Consider the following 24099-nt stretch of genomic DNA (forward strand, 5'->3'; position numbering starts at 1 on the left):
TATCATGAAACATTGTGTCAGTGTTTTATTAAGAATATGGTATAATCTGTTACCTAAACAACAAAAATCTTTATTTACATTTAACATTATAGGAACATTATTTGAAATGAAAACAAACAAATAAACAAACAAACAAAAAACATCATTAAAACATTCTTTGAACATTAAATGTTTTATTTAAAACATAAATCAAACATGTACAGAATGTTAGCTGAAGTTCTGGGAACGTTCCCTGCTAGCTGAAAGGATGATATCTAGAAGAGGAAGGAGAGCGATATAAGGAGAGATATAAGACCTATTATAGTATGCGACAAGATCAAAACTAACGGAAAAGGAAGAACATTTGATAGGCTAAGGGGGGCGAAATTACTCTACTATGGTGAAGAATTGTTCCTTAATATTCATGAGATGAACCGAGGACACTGGATCAACAACGTAACGTCAACTATTAATGAATATTCATAAGCTAAGACTTCGCCATTGGAAGAATACATGGCAACGCCTCCGCACTCCTCAATTATTACAAAACCTTTGCCGTACTAGAATTCGTAACTCTGCTGGTGGGGATTTATAGTTCTGGTAGACCACGGATAAACCCAAATTAGTACGCGCAAGTCTCAGTTTTGGTAACTTACAGCACACGCTCAAAAAGAAGAAGAAGGAAAAAATAGGAAATAAAAAAACACGGATGCCAAATATAACGCAAGGTGTACGCTCTGCTTCGGCTGTTTCTGCATCTTAGCTTCATTCAGCTGTGTAAGACTTATTTCATAGTTGTTTTAATTTTATACGCGGATTATGGAGTATTGGAGGCAGTGCAGCTTGTGGCTGATTGATTGTAAAGTTTTGCCCCGGAATCATCGGGTCACAGCGGATTCAGCGCAGGTTTTTGATTTGGCCCAAACACTTCGGGATGGTGTGCTTCTGTGCCAGCTGCTGAACAATCTCAGACCCGACACCATTAACCTGAAAGAGATCAATATCAGACCACAGATGTCACAGGTGAGCACAAACAACACACAGTCTGTCATTTTATTATGAATTACTGTAAAAACTTTGTATTTTTATAGTGTAACGTTACTGCAGTTGCAGAAACACTAACCTACTGACATAGCCTAAAGTAACCTTAGTCTTTATGGCATATATGAGCAGTGTATGGATATCTATTTAAAAACATTTATTTTACCTACATATTATATACAGCATATTTTGACATTTTTTGTAAGTCATTTAAGGTTTTATAGTACAAGCCAGTGCCATAGTAGCTACTACAAGTGGCCCCAGTGCCAGTGGCAGAATACACTTCTCTTCACAAAGGGCTCACTGGTAGACATACACAGCTCTCTTTGTATATGGCATCATTCAGTCAGTCTGCAAAACTCTCAACAAACTGAGTAAACACTGAGCTAATGAAACATCAATTTTTAAATGTACATCGTGTTTTGGTAGGGACCCAAAATTTGTCCTGATGAATGATCTGTCTGATTTGCTGCTGTGTGTAAGTAAGTGTTTAGGGCTGAGAAGTCTCAGGCAGTTTGCCCAGGCCCATACAACTCTTCCCAGATGCCCCAGTTTCACTCCAGTGACCTGATAAAATCCAACTTTGATCTGACTGATTTTTTTAAACTCACAAATCCACCCTTCTGAATCGACGAGACACAGTCAGTCTCCATCAGACAACGGAAAAGAGCGATTTTCAGCAACGTCCCTTGTTGCGTCAGTTGGCATTCCTGTTTTGATAAGTGTGGTTTTTGTGCTTTGGAATTGGTGCATGTTCATTTAAATACACAGCTGTGAAATAATAATTAATTATAAATTATATAATTATTTAAATTCAATTCAGTTATGACAATAGACTTCTTGTAGAGGGAAGTTAAAAGCAACCTTATGTCATTTTCTTTTCAAAGTTGATCTGTTGTGCTCTTTGAATGGTAAGGAAAAAGCAGAATCAGAAATATCGTTAATAGCACCTATTAGGCAATAGAGTCTGTTTGTGATTAGTTGGAAATCTCATTTCCTCATCTACTAAAGGGAAAAGCCTTAATGATTCCACTAATTTGTTTCTCTCAAGGCCACGTTTCCACATAAGATTCTCATGATATCTTCAAAATGCTTTGTCCACCAGGATACACATTTGCATTTTACATTTTGTTTTGTAATCTTTTACATTGTGTTTGCCCCAAAAATTAATATGTACAAGTGGTGTGCAAAAACAAAACCTTTAAAAAGATTAACAGAATCTTTTTTTTTTTTTTTTTTTTTTTTTTGCTTTATTAGTTCCTCTGCTTGAAGAATATTCGTACATTCTTGTCTGCATGCTGCGAAGCTTTTGGGATGAAGAAGAGTGAGTTGTTTGAAGCCTTCGATCTCTTTGATGTCCGTGATTTTGGAAAGGTAATGAAAAAGAAAATCAAGAATCTTTTATTGGTAGTTTCAGAAGGAGATAAGTAACTAATAGCAAATTATTTTTAAAATGTGTTAATATTTCTTATAATTTTTTACACAATAAAAGTAATGTGCACCATGGGCTATAATCATAATTAATTTATAAATGTATAAATAAATAAACATTAATGATTAATATATTTTATTTGTTAATATATTATTAAGTTATGATTTTATTTTGAAATTGATTTTGAAATTTGAAATTGATCGTACTATACAAATTACTTGTGAATTAAAAAAAAACATTGTTTGCTGAATATGAATATGGGTCAGACAGTATTGATGGGGGGGGGGGGGGGGGGGGTTGTAGACAGTATTGATGGGGATACCACAGACCAGAGAAACTGAGAATCTAACCTACAGTTCTTTAGGCTTAATTCTGTAAAATTAAGATCTGTATTATTATATTTAACCACGGCCAAAGAATAATAGGTTCACCTTCAATATAAAATAATAAATAATTTTCTGAATATCATTCCTTATCCTTACGCAAACATTTCCTTATTCACTTTCACATTTCCCATGCAATGAGTATAATCTGTTTAATTTCCCTCAGAAAATGTAGCTGTCTCTTCTTGTGCTTGCAGACACTTGTAAATGCCTGGCTGATGTGGTTGTGGTCTGGCCTCTGAAGGTCACCTGTAATCAATAGCTCATTTATTTCCCCAACCTCTTCATGTACAACCTTGTGCTGAATGTTTGGACTGTCTTTGTCTGGCAATGTAATATAATAATTCCCTGAGCCACAGGAGTAACCTACTCCAGTAGCTTCCTCCTGGCATCTCTCTTCTAGCAAGCTCAGTGGCTGAATGTCTGGCCTCATGTGGGGTTAAACATAAAGTGAAGCGTCTTTTGTGCTGTGAGGCACTGCACTGTTTTCACAGAGGGGTTCAGCCATTGTTTTTCTGTACTCATAGGACACATCTGCAGCCATGCAGAATCATTAGTACAGCCCTGTAGGGCTGAACTACACTCCTGAAAGAACTGAAGAGCTGTTCAAACACTCCCACTGCACAGTTTTTGAAGGCTTATCTTTGAGGGCATGTGCGCATGTTGTTAATGGTTCTGAGGAGTGTCATTTGGTCAGTATATATACTCCTCTGGAGTATATATGTTTTATGCAGTGTTTTATGCAGTCATGTGTAAAATAAAGTAAAAAGCAGATTTAGTAGTTAATGTTGAAGTTGATCAAAATGATCTATACTAAAAGTACAAAGTTAACTAAAAGTACAAAGTTAGCAACTCTACTAATTTAACAACATTTTTCAGTAGCATGACATTTTGAATAATGTTGAGGGCATTTTATAGAGGACCTTATAGAAGATCCCAGCAGTCCTACATCACAGATACCAGGGCAGGTTTTTTTTTTTACTTTTATTTATTTCTATGTATTGACACTACTTTGCAAAAGTTTTGGGTCAGTATGACAAAAAAAAAAAAAAAAAAAGTTAATACTTTTATTCAGCAAGGATGCTTTAAATTGATCATATTAAAATATACAGTAGTTGTTGTTAATAATAATAATAATAATAATAATAATAATAGTAATAGGAATAACAAGAACAAAAAAAAAGTTGCACCTCAAAGTACTTAAAAAAAGTTAAAATACATTGAAAAAAATGCATCAAAAGAAGAAGAATTCATGAAGAATGTAAATGAAAATAAAAAAACTGTTACAAAGTAATCATATTAAAGCTACTCTGGAAACATGAGTTTAAGGAGAAGATTTAAAAACACTAAAAGATTCAGCATGTCTTATATCAGTAATATCATTACTATAATAATATATAATGTATTATATAGAATATTAAAATATAGTTATTAATAATAAGGTTATGATAAGATATTAAGATTAAGCACCAAAACAACATATTAAAATGATTTCTAAAAAATCACCTGACACTGAAGACTGGATTAATGGCTGCTGAAAATCCAGCTTTTCCATCACTGCAATAAACATCATTTTAAAATATTTTCAAATAGAAAACAGTTATTTGAAATGGTAATAATATTTCACAGTATTAATGGTTTACTGTGTTTTTTGCTCAACACATGCAGCCTTGGTGGACATAAAAGATTTTTAAAAACATTTAAAAATCTTTTAAGTTATTTTTATGTAAGTTTTAGATACTGCCAACTAACTATGCACCCAACACTGACCAAAACTGTGAAGCAGTTACACATTTGCAAGAAGTGTTAACATTACTTCACAAAACAGTTTCAGTCTGAAGTTGTTTTTTTGCCCCATTTAGAGGTCCCTCTGTGTTCTCAAGGTTTAAGTTAATCCTTCTCAATAATCTTTGCCCAGCAGCAATCTACTAACATGAGTTTGTCTTGTAAGTATGCATGTTACATTCACATCCATTAAATCTGCTTTAAATGAAATTATGAAGTAATGATATGAAATACAGCTCAGATTTGGAGTAATGTGTTCATTTTACAATTAAGTAAAAGAATCTTTATGAAACTGACACTTCAGGCTCCGATTGGATGATTTGCATTTGCATTGATTCAAAGCATTTGTAAAATGCTTGAAAAAGCATGCCAAGTTGCATACTTTGCCCAGCAACCATACATAGCTTAATATTAGTATAATGAAGTACATTATAGTACCAAATTAAATAAAATACAACTGTTTATTACAATAGTTAGTTATAATAAATGTAGTGAAAATTGTATTGAACGCTAGAGTTTTTTTTTTTCATTATATTGATGTTGTTGTTGTTGTTTAATAAAAGCAATAACCTGCAAGAGTCTCTGCGCTGCAGTGATTTTACCATTTGTAAGAATGTTGTAGGTACTCCACTTTACATGGTGCCTTAAATTACTATATATGTGGCCTCTCATTGCTTATTTTTTTTCTTAAAGTAGTTTCTCATGGAGTCACGCAGGTGTTAATGCATCTGAACTCATGCTCATGGTTGTTTGTGCTCTCATAAAGACCGCACATTCATTTGGAGTTTGTATCTTAAACTTTTCTCACCTTTCATCTTCCTGTGCTGTTTCCTTGCGGTCTTATGCATGTGTAGTTGTTTCAGTCACCTCATTTGACAATTGAGATATGGATTTTCTACATACCTTCCAGGCATTCTATTTTTATTAGGTTACTGGGGTAGTATACTGACAACCATATCAGATCAATAGGTGGTGGGAGTTTTGTCTTCACCATCCTAAAGCAATAGTGATTTACTGACTGGATTTATCATGAACTGCTTTATTTCCATCACAAATGATTTGAATAAATAAATTTAGAATGAAAAACTATCACTGAGTACAGATATTTTTGATTGTTTGTTGTGTTTTTGTTTGTCTAATCAATATGCACGTAGTGCATTGAATGGACTGTTTTTGTACTTTTTTGACTGTATTATTTAGCTGACATTTATAATCATAGTCCTGTCCCTTCAAATTTCCCAAATCCCTGCCAGGCTAAGAGTCAAGACCTCACTCAGATTAAACAGTGCTGTGTTTTCAGCCTGCCTCTCATGAACACGTTAAACCAAAGAAACACAGGAAACCTTTAAAAAAATTGTAAGGTGACAAGATAGGAGGGATGATAAATGATGGTTGCATGTCCGGAACACTTGCAGTTCTTTATGACTAAAATGTTAAATTAAAATAACTCTTGGCGTGGTGCATCACGGGATGCTTTGTAACATTATTAAAGGGATACTCCACCTCAAAATGTAAATTTTGTCATTAATCACTTACCCCCATGTCGTTCCAAACCTGTAAATGCTTTGTTCGTCTTCGGAACACAATTTAAGATATCTGTATCATCCGTGCCACAAGGATGCGCTGTTTTCTTTCAAATCAAAGCTAAATACACGTAGAAACAGCGCATCCTTGTGGTGCGGCTGATACAGAAGAGCATATGCAGCATACGGTGATATGGAGAGACACAGAGGAGACTGTTGACAAAGGAATTGTTTGTTCGCTTACAAAAAGTGTTTTCCTCACTTCATATAACCCTATTGCTCGTCTTGGCAGATGCACCTGACACTTTTATTTACTGTTATCTTGGCAGTCTATGGGACAGTCACAGGCCTCCCATTTTTCATCCAAAATATCTTAAATTGTGTTCTGAAGATGAATGAAGCTTTTACGGGTTTGGAACGACATGGGGGTAAGTGATTAATGACAAAATTTTCATTTTGGGGTGGAGTATCTCTTTAAAGCAGTTTGCATATCTGCTGTTTTTCGTTCACTATCTAGTCTAACATGTCCAATACAAATCATTAAAATGTTAGTTTTGTAAAGAACCTGTAGCTTGAACAATAGACAATAGCAATACCAAGGTCAAGAGTTTGATTCCCAGGGATCCATGGGCTGATAAAATATAAAACTTGAATGCAATGAAAGTCTCTTTGGATAAAAGTGTCTTTCAAATGTATGAATGTAATGTAAAGGAAAATAAATTCATTTGTATGCACAATTTTTGATTGTTTCAAAGCCAATTTTAGGCATTTAAAGATGAATTCCATCAAGCTGTGACTGGATGTTTATGTTTAAAAACGAAACTAAAGAAAGTCTTACCTTCTACACATTCATATCATTTCGTAATTGAAATGTATGAATGGACAGTCAATTGAGATTCAGAATAAAAATGCAGGTTATATTACTGAAAAGGAAACCTATCCGATTTTATTCCTTCTTATACTTTGTGGAACAGATACTAGGGAAATGTATTTAGCTAAATTTGTTATTCAGGGATTGCTGCTGTTCCCATCTCCACAGAATGCTGCCTGTGAAAGAGTTAAAATGCTTAACATTTATGCAGTTTAGGATGCATAAAGTGAGAATGAAATTAGATGACAACACCTCTTACCAGTGGCATGAACAAAAATAACTTTCCAAAGGAAGCAGGGTTGGTTTTCAACAGGTTTTCTGAAGCACAATTCACAGAACCAGATGGCATGCTATCATCCAGATCTGTCTGTTGTAAGTGTATTTGTGTTGCATGCATTTGTGTTACCATATGTCAATCTGTACACGCCTGTGTGTGTGTGCATGAGTGTAAATGTGAGAAAGCAAGCCCACATTGCACAAGCTTGACATTGCAAGACCACTTCCTCTCCAGAGAATGTGATGCCTCTCTAATAACATCACTTTTCACACGAAGACTATATATAGTATATATATACAAACCCGATTCCAAAAAAGTTGGGACACTGTACAAATTGTGAATAAAAACAGAATGCAATGATGTGGAAGTTTCAAGTTTCAATATTTTATTCAGAATACAACATAGATGACATATCAAATGTTTAAACTGAGTAAATATACCATTTTAAGGGAAAAATAAGTTGTTTGATTTTAAATTTCATGGCATCAACACATCTCAAAAAAGTTGGGACAAGGCCATGTTTATCACTGTGTGGCATCCCCTCTTCTTTTTATAACAGTCTGCAAACGTCTGGGGACTGAGGAGACAAGTTCCTCAAGTTTAGGAATAGGAATGTTGTCCCATTCTTGTCTAATATAGGCTTTCTAGTTGCTCAACTGTCTTAGGTCTTCTTTGTCGCATCTTCCTCTATATGATGTGCCAAATGTTTTCTATGGGTGAAAGATCTGGACTGCAGGCTGGCCATTTCAGTACCCGGATCGTCCTTCTACGCAGCCATGATGTTGTAATTGATGCAGTTTGTGGTCTGGCATTGTCATGTTGGAAAATGGAAGGTCTTCCCTGAAAGAGACGACGTCTGGATGGGAGCATATGTTGTTCTAGAACAGGGCTATTGGATTAGTTTCATTTAAGGGCCAGATTATCGTATTGAAAATTTGATGGGGGCCAATGGGGTTGGGGGCCATCTCAGTCTCTTTATGGGGGGGGGTCTATAAAATGAAAAAATAAAATTAAATGCATATTCAGCAGTAAAACGAATTAATATTACCAACAGCAATATCTATGAAAGGTTAACATTTGAGTTGTCTGTCAATCAAAAAATAAAAAATAAAAAAAATACAATCATTTTCTGTAATTAATTGAAAAAAAAAAAATGCTTATTAATATATTGTCATAATTTCACACTGAACCTTCAAATAAATGTTGAAACAGCATAAAGATGGTATATTTTATATATTGGGGCAGCTGTGGCCTAATGGTTCGAGAGTTGGACTTGTAACAGGAAGGTCGCAGGTTCGAGTCTCGGTGCTGGCAGGAGTTGTAGGTGGGTGGGGAGTGAATAAACAGCGCTCTCTTCCACCCTCAATACCCACATCTGAAGTGCCCTTGAGCAAGGCACTGAACCCCCAGTTGGTTCCCGGGCTCTGGATATTTAGCTGCCCAATGCACTGGGTGTGTGTTCACTTCTCACTGCTGTGTGTGTGCACTTGGATGGGTTAAATGCAGAGCACCAATTTTGAGTATGAGTTAGGGCTGCACGATTAATCGCATGCATTTGTCATGCGTGTCTCTTCAGTAAAGCCGGTTCCGTGATTAGCGGTAAATGTTTGTCACCTGTTTTCAAACGGGAGCGGCAGTTAATACACAGAGCCATAGTTCACTGACAAGCTACGCAATATTCTGTTCATAATTGAGATTAATCGCATTCGATTATGAACACGATATTGCGTAGCTTGTCAGTGAACTATGGCTCTGTGTATTAACTGCCGCTCCCGTTTGAAAACAGGTGACAGACATTTACCGCTAATCATGGAACCGGCTTTACTGATGAGACACGCATGACAAATGCATGCGATTAATCGTGCAGCCCTAGTATGAGTTACCATACTTGGCAAATGTCACGACTTTAATATTGTCATAATTTCACACTGAACCTTCAAATCAATGTTGAAACAGCATAAAGATGGTATATTTTAAATGTTTAAAAACATCTCTTTTCCAAGTCTCTTTATTAATAACACATTTTTTATAATACTGCTGATGGTGTTTCTATTAAATGCAGCTTCCTCTCAATTTTAGCCATTAATTATAGCCATTCAACATTACAATATAATTGGAAAGTGTTATTTTTAACATTTATTGGCTCTGAAAAAATATAACAACTTTTAAGTGAATGTAAAACAATCTTCACATAAACAATAAATTGTATATGCATAAACTATATAGATTAATATTTATTCAAGCTACAAAAGTTAATCAGCGACTAGAACACTCCAGTGTTTCCTCTTTTTCTTTTCCGTGATTTCCATCAATGACAGACTTCAGCACGTTTCACTTTAAAAGCAGCAAATCTGACGTGTTATGCATATCTGACACACATCCGGTTTTCTCCCAACTCTTTACAATTATTTTGGACCTTATAACTAATTTAAGGCTGTATTTTCAAAATCACTCGCCAAAACCGTTCATTTTTACATAATTGTATGTGTTTTTGTCCTTTGAAGTGCTACTGGTGCGCTTGTCTGAAGCAGCTAGCCAGCATACAGTAGGTGGCCATCCAAAACGGTGGTTCTATCGCCGCATGTACCGCGGCGTCTGCAAAGTGCATTTGCAGCTTTTGACCACTGAGTGGCGCTTTAATCACAAGTTATCAAACAAGCGCATCAAAGCACATTTTCGCAAATAGCCGTCAGCTTTGCCTCACCGATGTGTTACATTTGATTGCAGTCGGGGAAAATGAAAGAAAAACACTGTAGGCTAGTTAAAATATTTAATATTGACAGATGAAAGTTTACTCCTTATGAAGATATGTGCGTTTCTTAGAACAAATTCAAGCAGGATAAATGTCAAGCCTGCCTGAGCCTGTGCTTATATTTTCTCTACACCATATTTTAGATTTGACACATTTAATAGGTGTGCAGTATTATTTATATAATATGAATTATGTGTTATATTATTCAAAAGAAAATGTGGTTTACTTTGCATCGGAGCATTACAAGCGGTAGCCTATTGTGAGCTAGGCTTGCGTGTTTTATAAATGATTTTCTTTATTTTAGTAAAACGTGAGGCACTGTATAATTTCGCTCCCATTATTCAGGCCTAATTAAAACAAGAAATGAATAAATTAAACCTGCATGATTTAGCTAAATCACTGAAACTCTAAAGAATGGACTGATTAATAAAACGTCTTCATGTATACACTCAAGTTCTCTCAATATAATCAACAAAATGCACACGATGTAAATAAGAGCTTCATTAATTGACAACTTCAGTAATTTTAAATGGAGTCTTCTTTACTTGCTTTCATATAATTTAGGTAAAGTAAAAATAAATAAATAAATAAATTGCAGCTGCATTTAAATGCAGGTTTGTATAATATTCCGTAAAATATCAGTGCAAGATTTGCTCGGCGCATGATGCTGAGTGAACGTGCAGCATTTATTCTTATTTGTCTACATATTTTATCTTCATTACAAATCTTGTTTGGTTTTAATTTGGATAATTGCATGTAAAAAAAATTATTCAATTTGTAATGCATATGCAAAATGTGAATTATTTTTCATATTCAAGTGTTTGTGCGAAAATTATTAATGCGCATGCATGACAGGGAGGCGCCCTCTCGATCATTTTTTTTTTTCCTGATGATGAAATAACTTAAAATTAGGGTGTCTCACATACATAAGAAATATATCTACAGAAAGCTTGAAATGTCTTTTAAACGAATCAATTCAAAACGAAAGCATTATGTAATCTGTGAAGGTTGTATTTCTCTCTAAAGGCGCGTCCATGTGGAGAGAGTCAGCACTGTGAATTTATTCTTGCAGCCAACAAGAAAACATTTGTTTATTAATAAATAATTAAAATGTCTCCTTTTTCACAATTATTGGGCTACTTCTGCCTGTGCTTTGTGGCAAACTTAATGCATGTGAAAAATCTTATGTGGGAGGCAGACCTATTAAATACCCTCTAGACATCTCTGTTAAAGTTTGTAAAGCATTTTATATCCGTTTGCATAAATTCTTATTTCAGAACGGTCTATAACGGAGAGATGCCTAACACTGATTTTTCCTCTGAAACACAAAAACGAAAATTGAAATAAAATCAATATTTTATGTTTGCACAGCAGAAAGCAGCAATTATACCTTTTAATGCTGACAATGTTATTAGTTTGGCATTTGGTAGGAAAAAAGTTTGCACACTATAGCCTTATCCCCTTTGAAACTCTCCTGTAATTTTATTTATTTATTTATTTTTATAGGCTACGTTATGAAAATAACATTTCAACTTTATCCACGGAGTGAAGGCGGAGCAGTGTTTCTGGTATCAATGAACGTGGAGCGGAGTGATTATTAAATGCTCGGAGCGGAGGGGAAATTGTATGATTGCATGATGGGCTAGTATTAAAAAATAAAAAAATAAAATAAAGGTCTTTCCAGCATAAAGGTAATAACGTTACTGCTTTTTATTAATCATCTTGTCTCAGTTATAAATTTGACTGGTAAATGATAAAGAATTATATTAAAACTTGTTTTGAACAATTTCTTTGTCATTTGAATATTGATTTTAAGTAGGGAGGCAAAAAAAAAAAATTGATTTAAATCGTAAATCGGATTTTTCTGTGAAAAAAATCGGGGATTTTTTTTTAGGCCATAGGCCTATCGCCCAGCCCTAATGCAACAGTTTTTTTTTTTTTTTGGATTAAGGCAACTTCCTCTGAAATTAAGTTATAATAACTAATAAACTTTATTGGCTATACAGTAGTCAACATTTGAAGTGGATCAAACATTTCTTTAAAGTTGTCCTAAAACCTGTTCTGCAAGTTTGAAACCCTCATAAGACACTGTCCATATGAAAGACCAAGAGATTCACACCTTTATCTCGACCCCCACAAGCTATACAGAACTACCCCCCAGTCCCCTCCAGCTGAACTGAACTCGGTCTGTTTTTTGGCTGTGAGGAACTGTGTGTTGTTACTGGGTTGAAACATGCCTGCACTCACAGCAGCCGTTCTCTTTTTATTCATTATTTTCCCGCAGCCCATATTATTATTTTCACTAGACCAAAATAGTAACAAATTATCAATTGATAATTAATCATTATTTTTGCGAAAATCATTGTTATATGTGAACATAGGCGTTTGAGAAAGGCTTTAAGACCAAGCGGAATCTTCCGTCAGCTGCTCCCGCTTAACAGCGCGAGTCTCGCGCTCACTGACCCAGCTTCACCGTCCACGGTTTGATTTCACAAAATCAGTTTGAGCGAATACAACTTACTGATCATGAGCCCAACATTTCCTGCCCAGCAAGGCAGGAAAACATTCAGTTCTCCTGAAGGAAGACATATTTCATTGAGCTAATGCTGTTAAATAGAGAGTAAAAAATAAAAAAAATGAAAAAAAAAAAAAAAAAAAAAATTCTAGTGTAGGCTATTCTTAAACTTGGAGCTCATTATATTGAAGTACAAATCCAAACACCAGAAGCAACCTACACTCTCAGTGTTCTTTCATTGAAAAGTATGCATTTTATTTATTCACAGGCTATATGGTTGAAATAATATTTTAGTTGAAAACTTTAAGTGCCATTGTTAAAAAAACTGCATCATAGAAATGTTTCATAGACCTTTAGTTGTCATGCTTTAAAATCCCATGCCATTTGTAATTTCACAGTATTTTCACCTCCTAAATTACTACCCCAATTCTATAATGGTAAAATTTATTCAGGCCGATAGCATTTTTTATGACATTATTTATTTTTATTTTTAGAATAATTATAGCCTACATAAATGGGTGAATCAAAACAAATATAACTTTTTAACTGCAGGCAGATATAGGCCTATATTATTGTACATTACAAATATTTGGATCCTTTATTTTATTAAAGAATAAATACTTATTTTCTTCAAGAATAAACATTATATAAATAATAAAAGAAAGAACCTCTATTAGCCCTTATTTGTTGGTTGTAGGAGATATGCGAGCGATTAATAGATTTAAAAAATAAAAAAGTGGGTGCTTGGTTTCGGAAAATGAATACAGCTCGTAAAAAAAATGCTATGATGAAAAAGTCATGCTAACTTATTAATTCATAGAAATAATTTTACCAATTAAAACCTTTTTTATACTAAATTCAACTTGAATCTCTATACTATTAAACTGACTTCTCAAGGAGTTTATAAGTTGAAACGGTAAAATGTCACAGTGCATGTTAAATAGCCTAAATTAACTTGTATCTTATATATTATTCGAAGAACTTGATTGCATGTTAGCATAAAACTAACAATATAATTTGATTTTTTTTTTTTAAATGAACAATTCCTGTATAAAATGTGACAGCAACCTTTATATCAAACATTTTGAAATGGTCCACAGCTGAGCATCGCGAGAGGCGGATCTGAAGTTATATTTGTTTTGTTCACAAAGTGAATGTGATGCACAAAGTAATTTTTAGATGCAATGGAAAAATAAAGCTGGATAAAAACATACACGAAAACACGTTAAAAAATAAATTGTTACATTTTATTACACTCAGAAATAATAACGGCAGGCCTAATAATGCTATAGGCTAATGTACCAACAGGATATTTTTAGTTCCCTTCACTTTACAACAAATCCTTTAAATTTAACAAATTTATCAGAACAGAACAAGAATTACAAATATATAATTCTAATGGATAAATATAATTGCAGTATATAATAATATAGACTTATAAAAAACAACAACAACAACAAAATAATAATAATAAAAAATAATTTAAAGCGATACATAAGGTAAGGTTGGGCTTATCTCTCTCATTCGGCACAAATCCAAACATGTTGCCCATTTGAAGCTAAACTCTTATTCATGAGGTAAAATAGGCTTTGGGTTTCACACGTGTTTCAGTATCGACGGAAAAAAAATCATAATGAGCAAAAATATGACAGTGGACCGCTGCTCGCGCCGCATGGCTCGGTGAACGACTGCTGTTTCCACTGAATATGTGCGCTTGAGGCACCAGCGTGATCAAAGTCACAATTCACAATTTTTGGTCACACAGTAAAGGCATAATTCAAAAATGCAAAGTGTTAGCAGTTTGAAAAATCAAGAATAATAACAGAGTTAATAAGAATTATTTGTTAATGCAGACATTTCGCTCTGCAAATGGAACCTGAAGATTATTATTATTTTTTTTAACCAAGAATGAACCGAAATGAAAACTTTTAGCTTTTAATTCGTAAATGTTTATATATATATATATATATATATATATATATATATATATATATACAGATTAAAAGCTAAATGTTTTCATATATATATATAATAAAATATACATATTATGCCTATATATGTAATGCCTGTTTAATAACAATAGCATGTATAAGAGCCTTTGTGTAAAGGTCTTTCTTTAAATTTTTGATGAGTAGACTGTAGCCTAAGACTATCCTATTTTTAATGGCTTTTAAGGATGTTATAATGTATATTATAATGTTATTGTTGTTTTACGTCTTTCATTTTACAATTACATTCATTTCGCAATCCGTCCCTTTGCGCCACCTGGCGGTAGTTTCGCGAATGATTTTAACACGCGACTGACTTGCAGTTAACGCCGTGGCCCTGAGGCGGCGGTATTACCCATTTTGGTTGTCTACCTACTGTACGTTCAGCCAAACGGGCATACTTTCAAACTATACTGCATTTGATAATCACCTTCGTCCAGTCTGCGCCAAACGTTATGACCGATAACACTGTCTTTATACTCGTTTAAACTAGAGTTGTGGATATCTCAAAACTCCCTCACACAAGCGCTTGTCAAGGCTGCTGTCTATTGATGTTGTTCTCCGGTAGATTGTTGTTGTCGCGTCTCTTCCTTTTCTTTTTCCGGCTGGCCCGGGCCAGTGTTGCCACCTTGTGGACAAACTAATTAGTGCAAACACAATACAATGTGCGATCTGCACGTACTCTTCTCGCGGGCCAGATGAAGATGATTGGCGGGCCGCATTCGGCACACGAGCCGCCAATTGAATAGCCCTGTTCTAGAACTTGGATTTACCTTTCAGCATTGATGGTGCCTTTCCAGATGTGTAAGCTGCCCATGCCACACGCACTCATTAAACCCCATACCATCAGAGATGCAGGCTTCTGAACTGAGCGCTGATAACAACTTGGGTTGTCCTTGTCCTCTTTAGTCCGGATGACATGGCGTCCCAGTTTTTCAAAAAAAAAAACTTCAAATTTTGATTCGTCTGACCACAGAACAGTTTTCCACTTTGCCACAGTCCATTTTAAATGAGCCTTGGCCCAGAGAAAACGCCTCAGCTTCTGGATCATGTTTAGATATGGCTTATTTTTTGACCTATAGAATTTTAGCTGGCAACGGCGAATGGCACGGTGGATTGTGTTCACCGACAATGTTTTCTGGAAGTATTCCTGAGCCCATGTTGTGATTTCCATTACAGTAGCATTCCTGTATGTGATGCAGTGCCGTTTAAGGGCCCGAAGATCACGGGCTTCCAGTATGGTTTTCCGGCCTTGACCCTTACGCACAGAGATTGTTCCAGATTCTCTGAATCTTTGGATGATATTATGCACTGTAGATGATGAGAACTTTAAACTCTTTGTAATTTTTCTTTGAGAAACTCCTTTCTGATATTGCTCCACTATTTTTCGCCGCAGCATTGGGGGAATTGGTGATCCTCTGCCCATTTTGACTTCTGAGAGACACTGCCACTCTGAGAGGCTCTTTTTATACCCAATCATGTTGCCAATTGACCTAATAAGTTGCAAATTGGTCCTCCAGCCTTTCCTTATGTACATTTAACTTTTCCGGCCTCTTATTGCTACCTGTCCCAACTTTTTTGGAATGTGTAGCTCTCATGAAATCTAAAATGAGCCAATATTTGGCATGACATTTCAAAATGTCTCACTTTCAACATTTGATATGTTATCTATATTCTGTTGTGAATAAAATATAAGTTTATGAGATTTGTAAATTATTCTATTCCTTTTTTTACTCACAATTTGTACAGTGTCCCAACTTTTTTGGAATCAGGTTTGTATATATATATATATATATATATGTATATATATATTTTTATATATATATATATATATATATATATATATATATATTTATATATGTATATGTATATATATATATTTATATATGTATATATATATATATATATATATATATATATCTGTTTTTGAAAATATATTTTAAATGTATATATAATATATATACATTATAATGTATAATGTGTATATATAGAAAATACACAGATATACATTCTTTTTGTGAATATGTCAGATTGATTTGTTTTGTTTTATAAAAGACGTGTGAACACATCTGAATAAACTTCAGCAAGGAACAATTTAAAATGCTCAAAAAATGCAATATTGCAATATATATAAAAATATAAAAATTAATTCATTATAAGTTTTGATCTCTTGTAGGCCATCCACATTTGTATTTGTATATACATGTAGGTTACTGTAAGACTGTAAGTATTTTCTTGCCACTGAAATACATTTAGAAATATATTCTGGTATATGAAGGTTGAAACTAAATATATTTTCAATTTCAAAATTATATTTCATTAAGCTTCAGTGTGTGCAAAATTTATCATACAGTATATTTCAAATATATTTGCCCACATACTATATATAATGTATATATATATATATATATATATATATATATATATATATAATTATTTTTTTGGAGTATTAAATCAACAGAAATTCCACATTCAATACCAACAACTTGCATCTAATCACTAAACAATTTAAAATGTGACATACACTGTGAAGGTTGCCCTGAAATGATCAATGATATTGATACAAGTAAAAATAAAAATAAAAGATGTGCATACAGTATGTCCAAATTTTGCTATCTGACAAAAGTCAGTTAAAGTTGCAGAACTTCAGGACAAGCTGCTTGTCTGGCAAATTTTTTCAATAATTGGTCTTTTTTTTTTCTTGGAGAGGATGTCCTGAATAGTTAGTTTTCATAAATACATAATACTTATTTGTCTCAAAAGACCAGAGAAACATGCTGAAAAACACAATGACTAACGTTAAGATAAAGGTCTATGCTGTAGGTAGACCAAAAACTGAAACCGGCCGACACACATTTCCAATTTGCAAACAAACAACCTGCTTTTGTCTTTCCAGGTCATTGACACCCTATCAAAACTCTCTCATACATCTTTTGCACAGCAGAAAGCCATCAGGTGAGTTTGCATTTACAATGCAAGAAAAAAAAACAGTTGTACACATTAAAAATCATCTTATTCTCTGTAATGATTTCACAGGTCATTTCCCACCGAGGAAAGCACTGAAAATGAAGACATATATATCCATTTGGCAGATCTTATTGAGTAAGTATGAAGCACTCTTAACCTAATTGGGCAGTTGTTTAATTGGAAGCAATGAGATGTTAGTTTTCAAATGAAACTCATTAACACTTGCGGTTTCAGTCACCCACATGTTCATGTTTTGTTTCGGAAGAACAATTCATATTTTCAGTATTGTATGAGATCCATAACCTGCTTAGGCGTTGTGTGGGAGGAATATGAATGGCTGCTTAATAGTAAGTGTGAAAACAGGAAGTTACACAGGATTTTCTGTAGAAATAGAGCAATGTGTACAGCAGTGCACTGATCTATTGCAATTTTAAAAAGTCTGACCGTTTTGACCAGAACTGTTGTGTAATCATGCTGTGTTCATATTTTTATAGCAGTTATGAAGTCCTAATCTGAATGTGTTTGTGTGAACAGTGAGGAGTTGGAGGAAGATATTTATGACCCGGTGTACGGAGACGTAGAGGGAGGAGAGGTTTATGAGGATCTGATGAGGACAGAGGCTGCTGCGTCTCAAGCGGTACTCAAAATGACTCAATACCACACACACACAAACTCTCCTAATGCATCAGCGTGTTGATTTCCTTTGCAAAACACCTACTCCTACTCCAGAAATATGGTCGCTTTTTCGTAAGTATCTTTATGAGTAAATTCACTGTAATCACGAAAAAGCACCAGAACAAAACAAAACAAAACTTGTGACTTTATTAGGTTGTGTTTTTAAAGGTTTTTTTTTTTGGAAGGCTGGCTGTAAACTGAATAAGTGAGTTGTGTTGACAGAAACAGGCCGAGGTGGACATCAGAAGCTGCTGTCTTTTAGAGATCAAGCAGACAGAAGCCAAATACTCTGAGACCCTGGAGACGATCGAGAAGGTGAGATTCGCATTCTCAGGATGGAGAATTTTATCATACCGTGCTTGACATCTAGTGAAGGACAGCTGCTCCGTTGTTGTCACGCAATGTACGATATAACTTTCCTACATTGAGCTAAAATACATTTTATTTCCACCTTAACAGTACTTTATGATTCCACTGATAAAATTCATCTCGGCAACAGAAATTGACAAGATTTTCATCAATATACCAGTGAGTGACAATGTTTCTAAATAATAATAAAAAAGTCTAACATTTCCACCAAATTAAAAATATTTTATATCATATTAAATATTTATATATATTTGTGCTTCTCAGGACTTGGTTAAAATTCACAGAAGCCTGTTGGCTGAGATTCAAGACTCTGTTCAAAATAGAAATGCAGAAAACCTCCACCAAATCTTCATTATTTACAAAGACAGGTACTGTAGAAAAGCAGCACATCCGGGTACATAACTATCTTCATTTTATTTCCAGTAAAAACATCTAAACATTACATACACACACACATACACACATATATTTTACTTTTACTTACTTATAAATATAACACTACTTATAAATATAACATTATACATTATACTGTTTTATACCATACTATATTAATCACACACACACACACACACACACACACACACACACACACACACACACACACACACACACACACACACACACATAATATGATTGCACACAATTACGTTTATTTTTCTTACCACACTGGCATCATTTTACATATAAACCTCACAAAATTTAGTTTGGACACAATGGTAATCAAATTATCCAAAATGTTATTTAATTTTTTCACTTTATTTTTTACATTTTATGTGAAATTTATGTTTTTTAAAAACAGCAATTATATTGAAGAAAAACAAATTAAGCATGCAAGGGGTGACAGATTTTTGTTTATAATAAAATTTTGCGGAAATCTGCAGAGCTTTCATTGAATTTCTGCAGGCCTAGTTAATATTTAATATTTCTAGAATCATATTACTAAGCACTGCTGATGTGTGTGTTTTTTTTTGCTAACACTTGCCCTGTCTGCTTTAGGCTTCTACTTTATGGAAAATACTGCGGTCATGTAGAATCAGCTATTTCTGTCTTAGACTTCATCTGTAAGGAAAAAGAAGGCGTTCGACTGAAACTAGAGGTTCAAAACACGGTTTCATTTTCTGTCATATTTATATTTCATTTTCATTTCATAATCATAATATTTATAATGTGCTTTTCCCTTACTCAAAGAGCTAAAAGGTAATTTCCTTTTGAGGTTTTGTAGAGCCTTCTGTTTTCCAGATTCAGTTTATTTTGTTTTGCAGGAATGTTCGAAGAGAGCCAACAATGGGAAATTCACTTTGAGAGACTTACTTGTGGTTCCCATGCAGCGAGTGCTGAAATACCCATTGCTGCTTCAGGTACAGTAACATACAGTACACACTATTAACATTGTTCAAAGTGTTAAAAGAGGACAATATACAAAGCATATCACATTTTTAATGAGCTTGAAATGACCCCAGGTTGATTGTCTTACTGATACGTACCACATGGGGGAGCCATCTGGCTAGTTTTCTCTTATTTTCTGACAATGATGGTACATGAACTTAGAGAATTTGTCATCACTGTTGTAGGAAAGTTTAACTCTTCTGTTTTGTTCAGAGAACAAAATTCAGATGAAGTACAGCTTGTTCAAATCAATACAAGAGGTCATTATATTAAAGTCAAAATGAAACCATAGTCACAACCAGCTTATATCCATAATTTGATGCATTTCTGAGCATTACAGGATATCCAAATAAATGTAGGGTGGTACTTGATTTTATCCATTGGGAATTGAGTTTAAGAAATGATCTATATATTACAAATGTAGGAGGAGAGTGAAAGATTATGAAGACAAATTAATTTTGAAGATAAAAACACATCCTTGAATTGTGCACAATGGCTCAGAAAATGTATTAACAGAATAAATAGAATCAGTTTTGATTTCAAATTGACTTTAACTGAAGAACCTTTTTGCAATGTTTTGCAAACTGACATATGATAAGTAACTTACTTTATAAGGTGTAAATATTGTTAAATAGTAAGATGATGAAATTTGGCTGGATAGGGTAGATTCTGAAGCCATTTGGTCAAATTTGAAGTCAGTCTCTCACCCCCCCCCAACCCCAACACAATGGTGTTTAGTCCTAAAATGACCACCAGAGGTGCTATAACCAAACAAATCTACTCAACCTCACTAATGGTTTCAAGAAAGAAGCCGTTTCAAAAAATTGTCATGCAAACAAACTAGACTGATTAACTTAATTGCTAACCATGTAAAAAGATCGCCAATAGTTACAAGCTTACATAGCAAGTGATGATTTTACTGTTAAAGTCACTTTTATTAAGATAACTGTTGGTAGTGTATTTATTATTTATTTATTATTTATTTATTTATTGCATATTTGCAATTATTTATAGCCTAAAACTCCCTACAACACACAAAATCTAATTTTTACGAACCCCGTTTTCATTTTAATTGTAAAGTTTAAGTAAAGTTAAAGTTTAATCAGTCTGTTGTGTTTTTGTCATTATTTATTTATGCCTCTATAGTTTTTATTAATGTTATTTAAGATAGAAGTTTAGGTTATTTTAGTACATCAAGTTAAACTAAATGAAAAATGAGACATTTTGAAATAAAGTAAATTTTTTATTTTAATAAAGTTCATTTCATAATGTTAATTTTATTTCAAGTAACATTTTTTTGTTGTTGTTGTAATTAACTACAATAATCTTGATCTGATTAAAATTGTATTTTTGAAAAAAAGCTTCACTCCGAAGGTGCAGGTCATATTTCATGTAGTTTTACATGATTTATGATGTGATGTAACGTCACACATTGCTCCTCTGTGGCATTTGGTATATTTTGAATGGGAAATGAGCGAACAAGAGAAGACTTTCAGACAATGCATATTCACTATTGTGTAAATGTAGTAAATACAGTCTGACACTTATTTTGTTTATGTTATGTTGTTTTCAGTCCTCTTTTCATGTTGCATTTCTTGCCTTTATGCTGATGCAACTATGGCAACTAGGGTAGATATTAAATACTGTACACCATCTGAACAAATGATTCAGATTTCATAACTTGCAAAATGACAGAGTAGATAAAAAACTAATGGTCTTACAAAGCTCATGGTGTCTGCAGAGTTACAGATCACCACTAGCAGTGAGTTTTGAAACGGAAATAAAGATGAATGCATGAAAAGGGCAGGATTTACTGGTAGGTATACAGGGACGAACACTAAAATCTCATTCATCCGTAAGGTAGGTAATTGGGTCTCCATAAGCTCCTGCTCCATGTTATACCTCTAATAGGTATATACGCACACCAGAGTCTAGGTGCACATCCTCACACACACATTCCCAGGCACACATGCTTGAGTTTCCATCAAAGTCACAGCAGTGGTCTGGGTCAGAATGTAAATCTGAAAAGAGTGCTGAACTTTCTAATCGCCTTGTTTACTCGCTGCGATTGGGCTGTTTGTCTCTCTCCAGCAGCATTCGATTGCACTCTGAAAACAAATGCATGTTTCTGATGAGTTGCACAGATTTCACACTTGGAACAACCCCATTTCTCTTCCAGTGCGTTTGTGTGCTCGCGGGGCTGTTTGTGCACAAATCCAAAGGGCAGATTTGTTTATCAAGTAAATTAGTTATGTTATAGCGTGGCTCTCAAAAGGTTCTGTTGACGTTCTTCTCCTTATGGTGGAATAAATCTGGTTCAAATCAAAATGTCCAGTATTCCCTCAAAACTGCCATGGCATGCTCATTGGAAACTTGGCACCGTGATCACTCTGTTATGTCACTAGGATTTTCAGAACAAATTTTCAGTGAAGCAGTCTAGTCCAGACTCCTCAGAGTTTTGATGATGATGGTGTGACTTCATTTCATGACAGAACAGGGACTGAACATAAGTCTGACTCAGATTCTCAGATTCTCAGATTCTCTGACTCAGATGTGACCAAGATAAAGGAAAGGATGAATCTTTCAAAAAATCTAGTTTAAAACACATCAAATTCTTAGTGCTTTAAATTGTTTTCAAAGATTTGTTATCATTTTCACAAAAATATTTAATTTGTTAAAAGTTTAATCTTTGTAGGCCATACTGCATGATTTGATGGACAAAAAATTCAAATATTAATAGACATTGAAGCACTTCTGTACAGAGCCACACACGTCATGTGGGAACAAGATATTGTGGCCACAATTTAACTAAACTAAAACAAGGGAGCATATTAATACAACATGGCTGTGATTTACTTAAAATGATGAAAGAAATTAATGATTATTTATGTTTTCGATTTTATGTCATGTGTGTTGTTTTTTGGTTTTTTTTTTTGTTATTATTTTTATTTTATGATATTATATTATAAAATACTATGGCAAACTACCATCTTTCTTTTCAAGAATTTCACTGTTTTGATGAGGATTTTTCTCTTCTTCTTTGTGATATCTGGAAAGTATCATCATATCATCACGACTTTATACTCCAAAATTTATTTCAAAAATTAAAAACATGCTCGTCTTACAAGAGGTGTATTCAAGTCATTTTTCTCTCTTTTATTATATAGGAATTGGTGAAATATACTAGTGACAACAAAGAAAATAGCAACCTACGATTGGCCCTTGATGCCATGAGAGTGAGTATACATTTATTATGGAATCTACAGTAAAATCTTTCAGGAAGTATAGATTTAATGATTTTTAGACATTATGAAACAAATAAAATGTCTTTGCAAGTGCAGTTTTATTATCTGTTTGATGTATTTCCTCCTGAACCTGAATGTTGGGCGGAGCTTTTCCCTTTAAAAGTAGTCAAAAAAAAAAGTAGCTTTCATTTTGACGCAATCATGTACCACGAATGGCTACTAGGAAGTACTGTACAGTTTTGGCAATGTAGGGTTGATGCCTCAACCCTAACACACACAGATTAAAAGCTACAAAACTCTCATTTTAAGACGTCATGCTTATTACCAGCCTTGATTTCTCTTTAGCATGTGACATCAGTATAAGATCATCCCTGCGTACACTTGGTAATGTTTTCTTTAATATTGATGAGATAGGGTTCTAGTATGTGAAGTGATGTCAATGGCTCATTTCAGTCCACTGGCAGAGTAGGTGGAAAGCAGATTAATGGCTATGTGAGACGCCGTACTGGAACAGAGGCCTGCGATGATTTAATTTGTTTGAATTATCATCTCAGTGTTGATTGGTTTAGCCGGATGGGAGCTGTGAGAGTTGCTCAGACAGAGACTGAACTCATCTACCTGACTGCCTGTAAAACGGTGTGTTTAATTTAGACTCATAAGTGAGTGTTTGAGCAGAGGCTGCCTTTTAAAATGGAAATCAGCTGAGATCCACGTCATCCCAGTGGGGTCCTTTGAAAGGCCTCTTTCAGTATTTGGAGATGTTTGTACTTGCTGATGAAATGAAATAATTTCCTGTGGAGATATATATTTTTCATTTCAGACATGTTTTTTATTCAATTCTTTTATTACTAATTATACTCTATCATCAATACAATTTGAGAGCAGATTTTCATGAAAAGAACATGATTTAT

At 34.1% G+C, this 24099-nt stretch overlaps 1 protein-coding gene across 2 annotated transcripts in view; it reads left to right on the top strand.

Moving 5' to 3' along the window:
* The first annotated feature begins 420 nt into the window (after positions 1 to 420).
* LOC109080107 (guanine nucleotide exchange factor VAV3-like) overlaps positions 421 to 24099 on the top strand; it is a 59608-nt gene continuing 35929 nt past the window's right edge. Inside the window, exons 1-11 of one of the 2 annotated variants that reach the window (XM_042771725.1) lie at positions 421 to 1002; positions 2278 to 2394; positions 17443 to 17501; positions 17583 to 17648; positions 18048 to 18150; positions 18411 to 18503; positions 18648 to 18716; positions 18822 to 18925; positions 19554 to 19653; positions 19820 to 19915; positions 23111 to 23179. In XM_042771725.1, coding sequence (XP_042627659.1) covers positions 799 to 1002; positions 2278 to 2394; positions 17443 to 17501; positions 17583 to 17648; positions 18048 to 18150; positions 18411 to 18503; positions 18648 to 18716; positions 18822 to 18925; positions 19554 to 19653; positions 19820 to 19915; positions 23111 to 23179 — 1080 coding nt within the window. In that variant the 5' untranslated portion in view covers positions 421 to 798. The remainder of the gene's footprint in view (positions 1003 to 2277; positions 2395 to 17442; positions 17502 to 17582; positions 17649 to 18047; positions 18151 to 18410; positions 18504 to 18647; positions 18717 to 18821; positions 18926 to 19553; positions 19654 to 19819; positions 19916 to 23110; positions 23180 to 24099) is intronic. The other variant, XM_042771732.1, reaches the window with a different exon arrangement.

This window comes from Cyprinus carpio, chromosome A2, assembly GCF_018340385.1.
Source record: "Cyprinus carpio isolate SPL01 chromosome A2, ASM1834038v1, whole genome shotgun sequence".
In the NCBI taxonomy this organism is placed as follows: domain Eukaryota; kingdom Metazoa; phylum Chordata; class Actinopteri; order Cypriniformes; family Cyprinidae; genus Cyprinus; species Cyprinus carpio.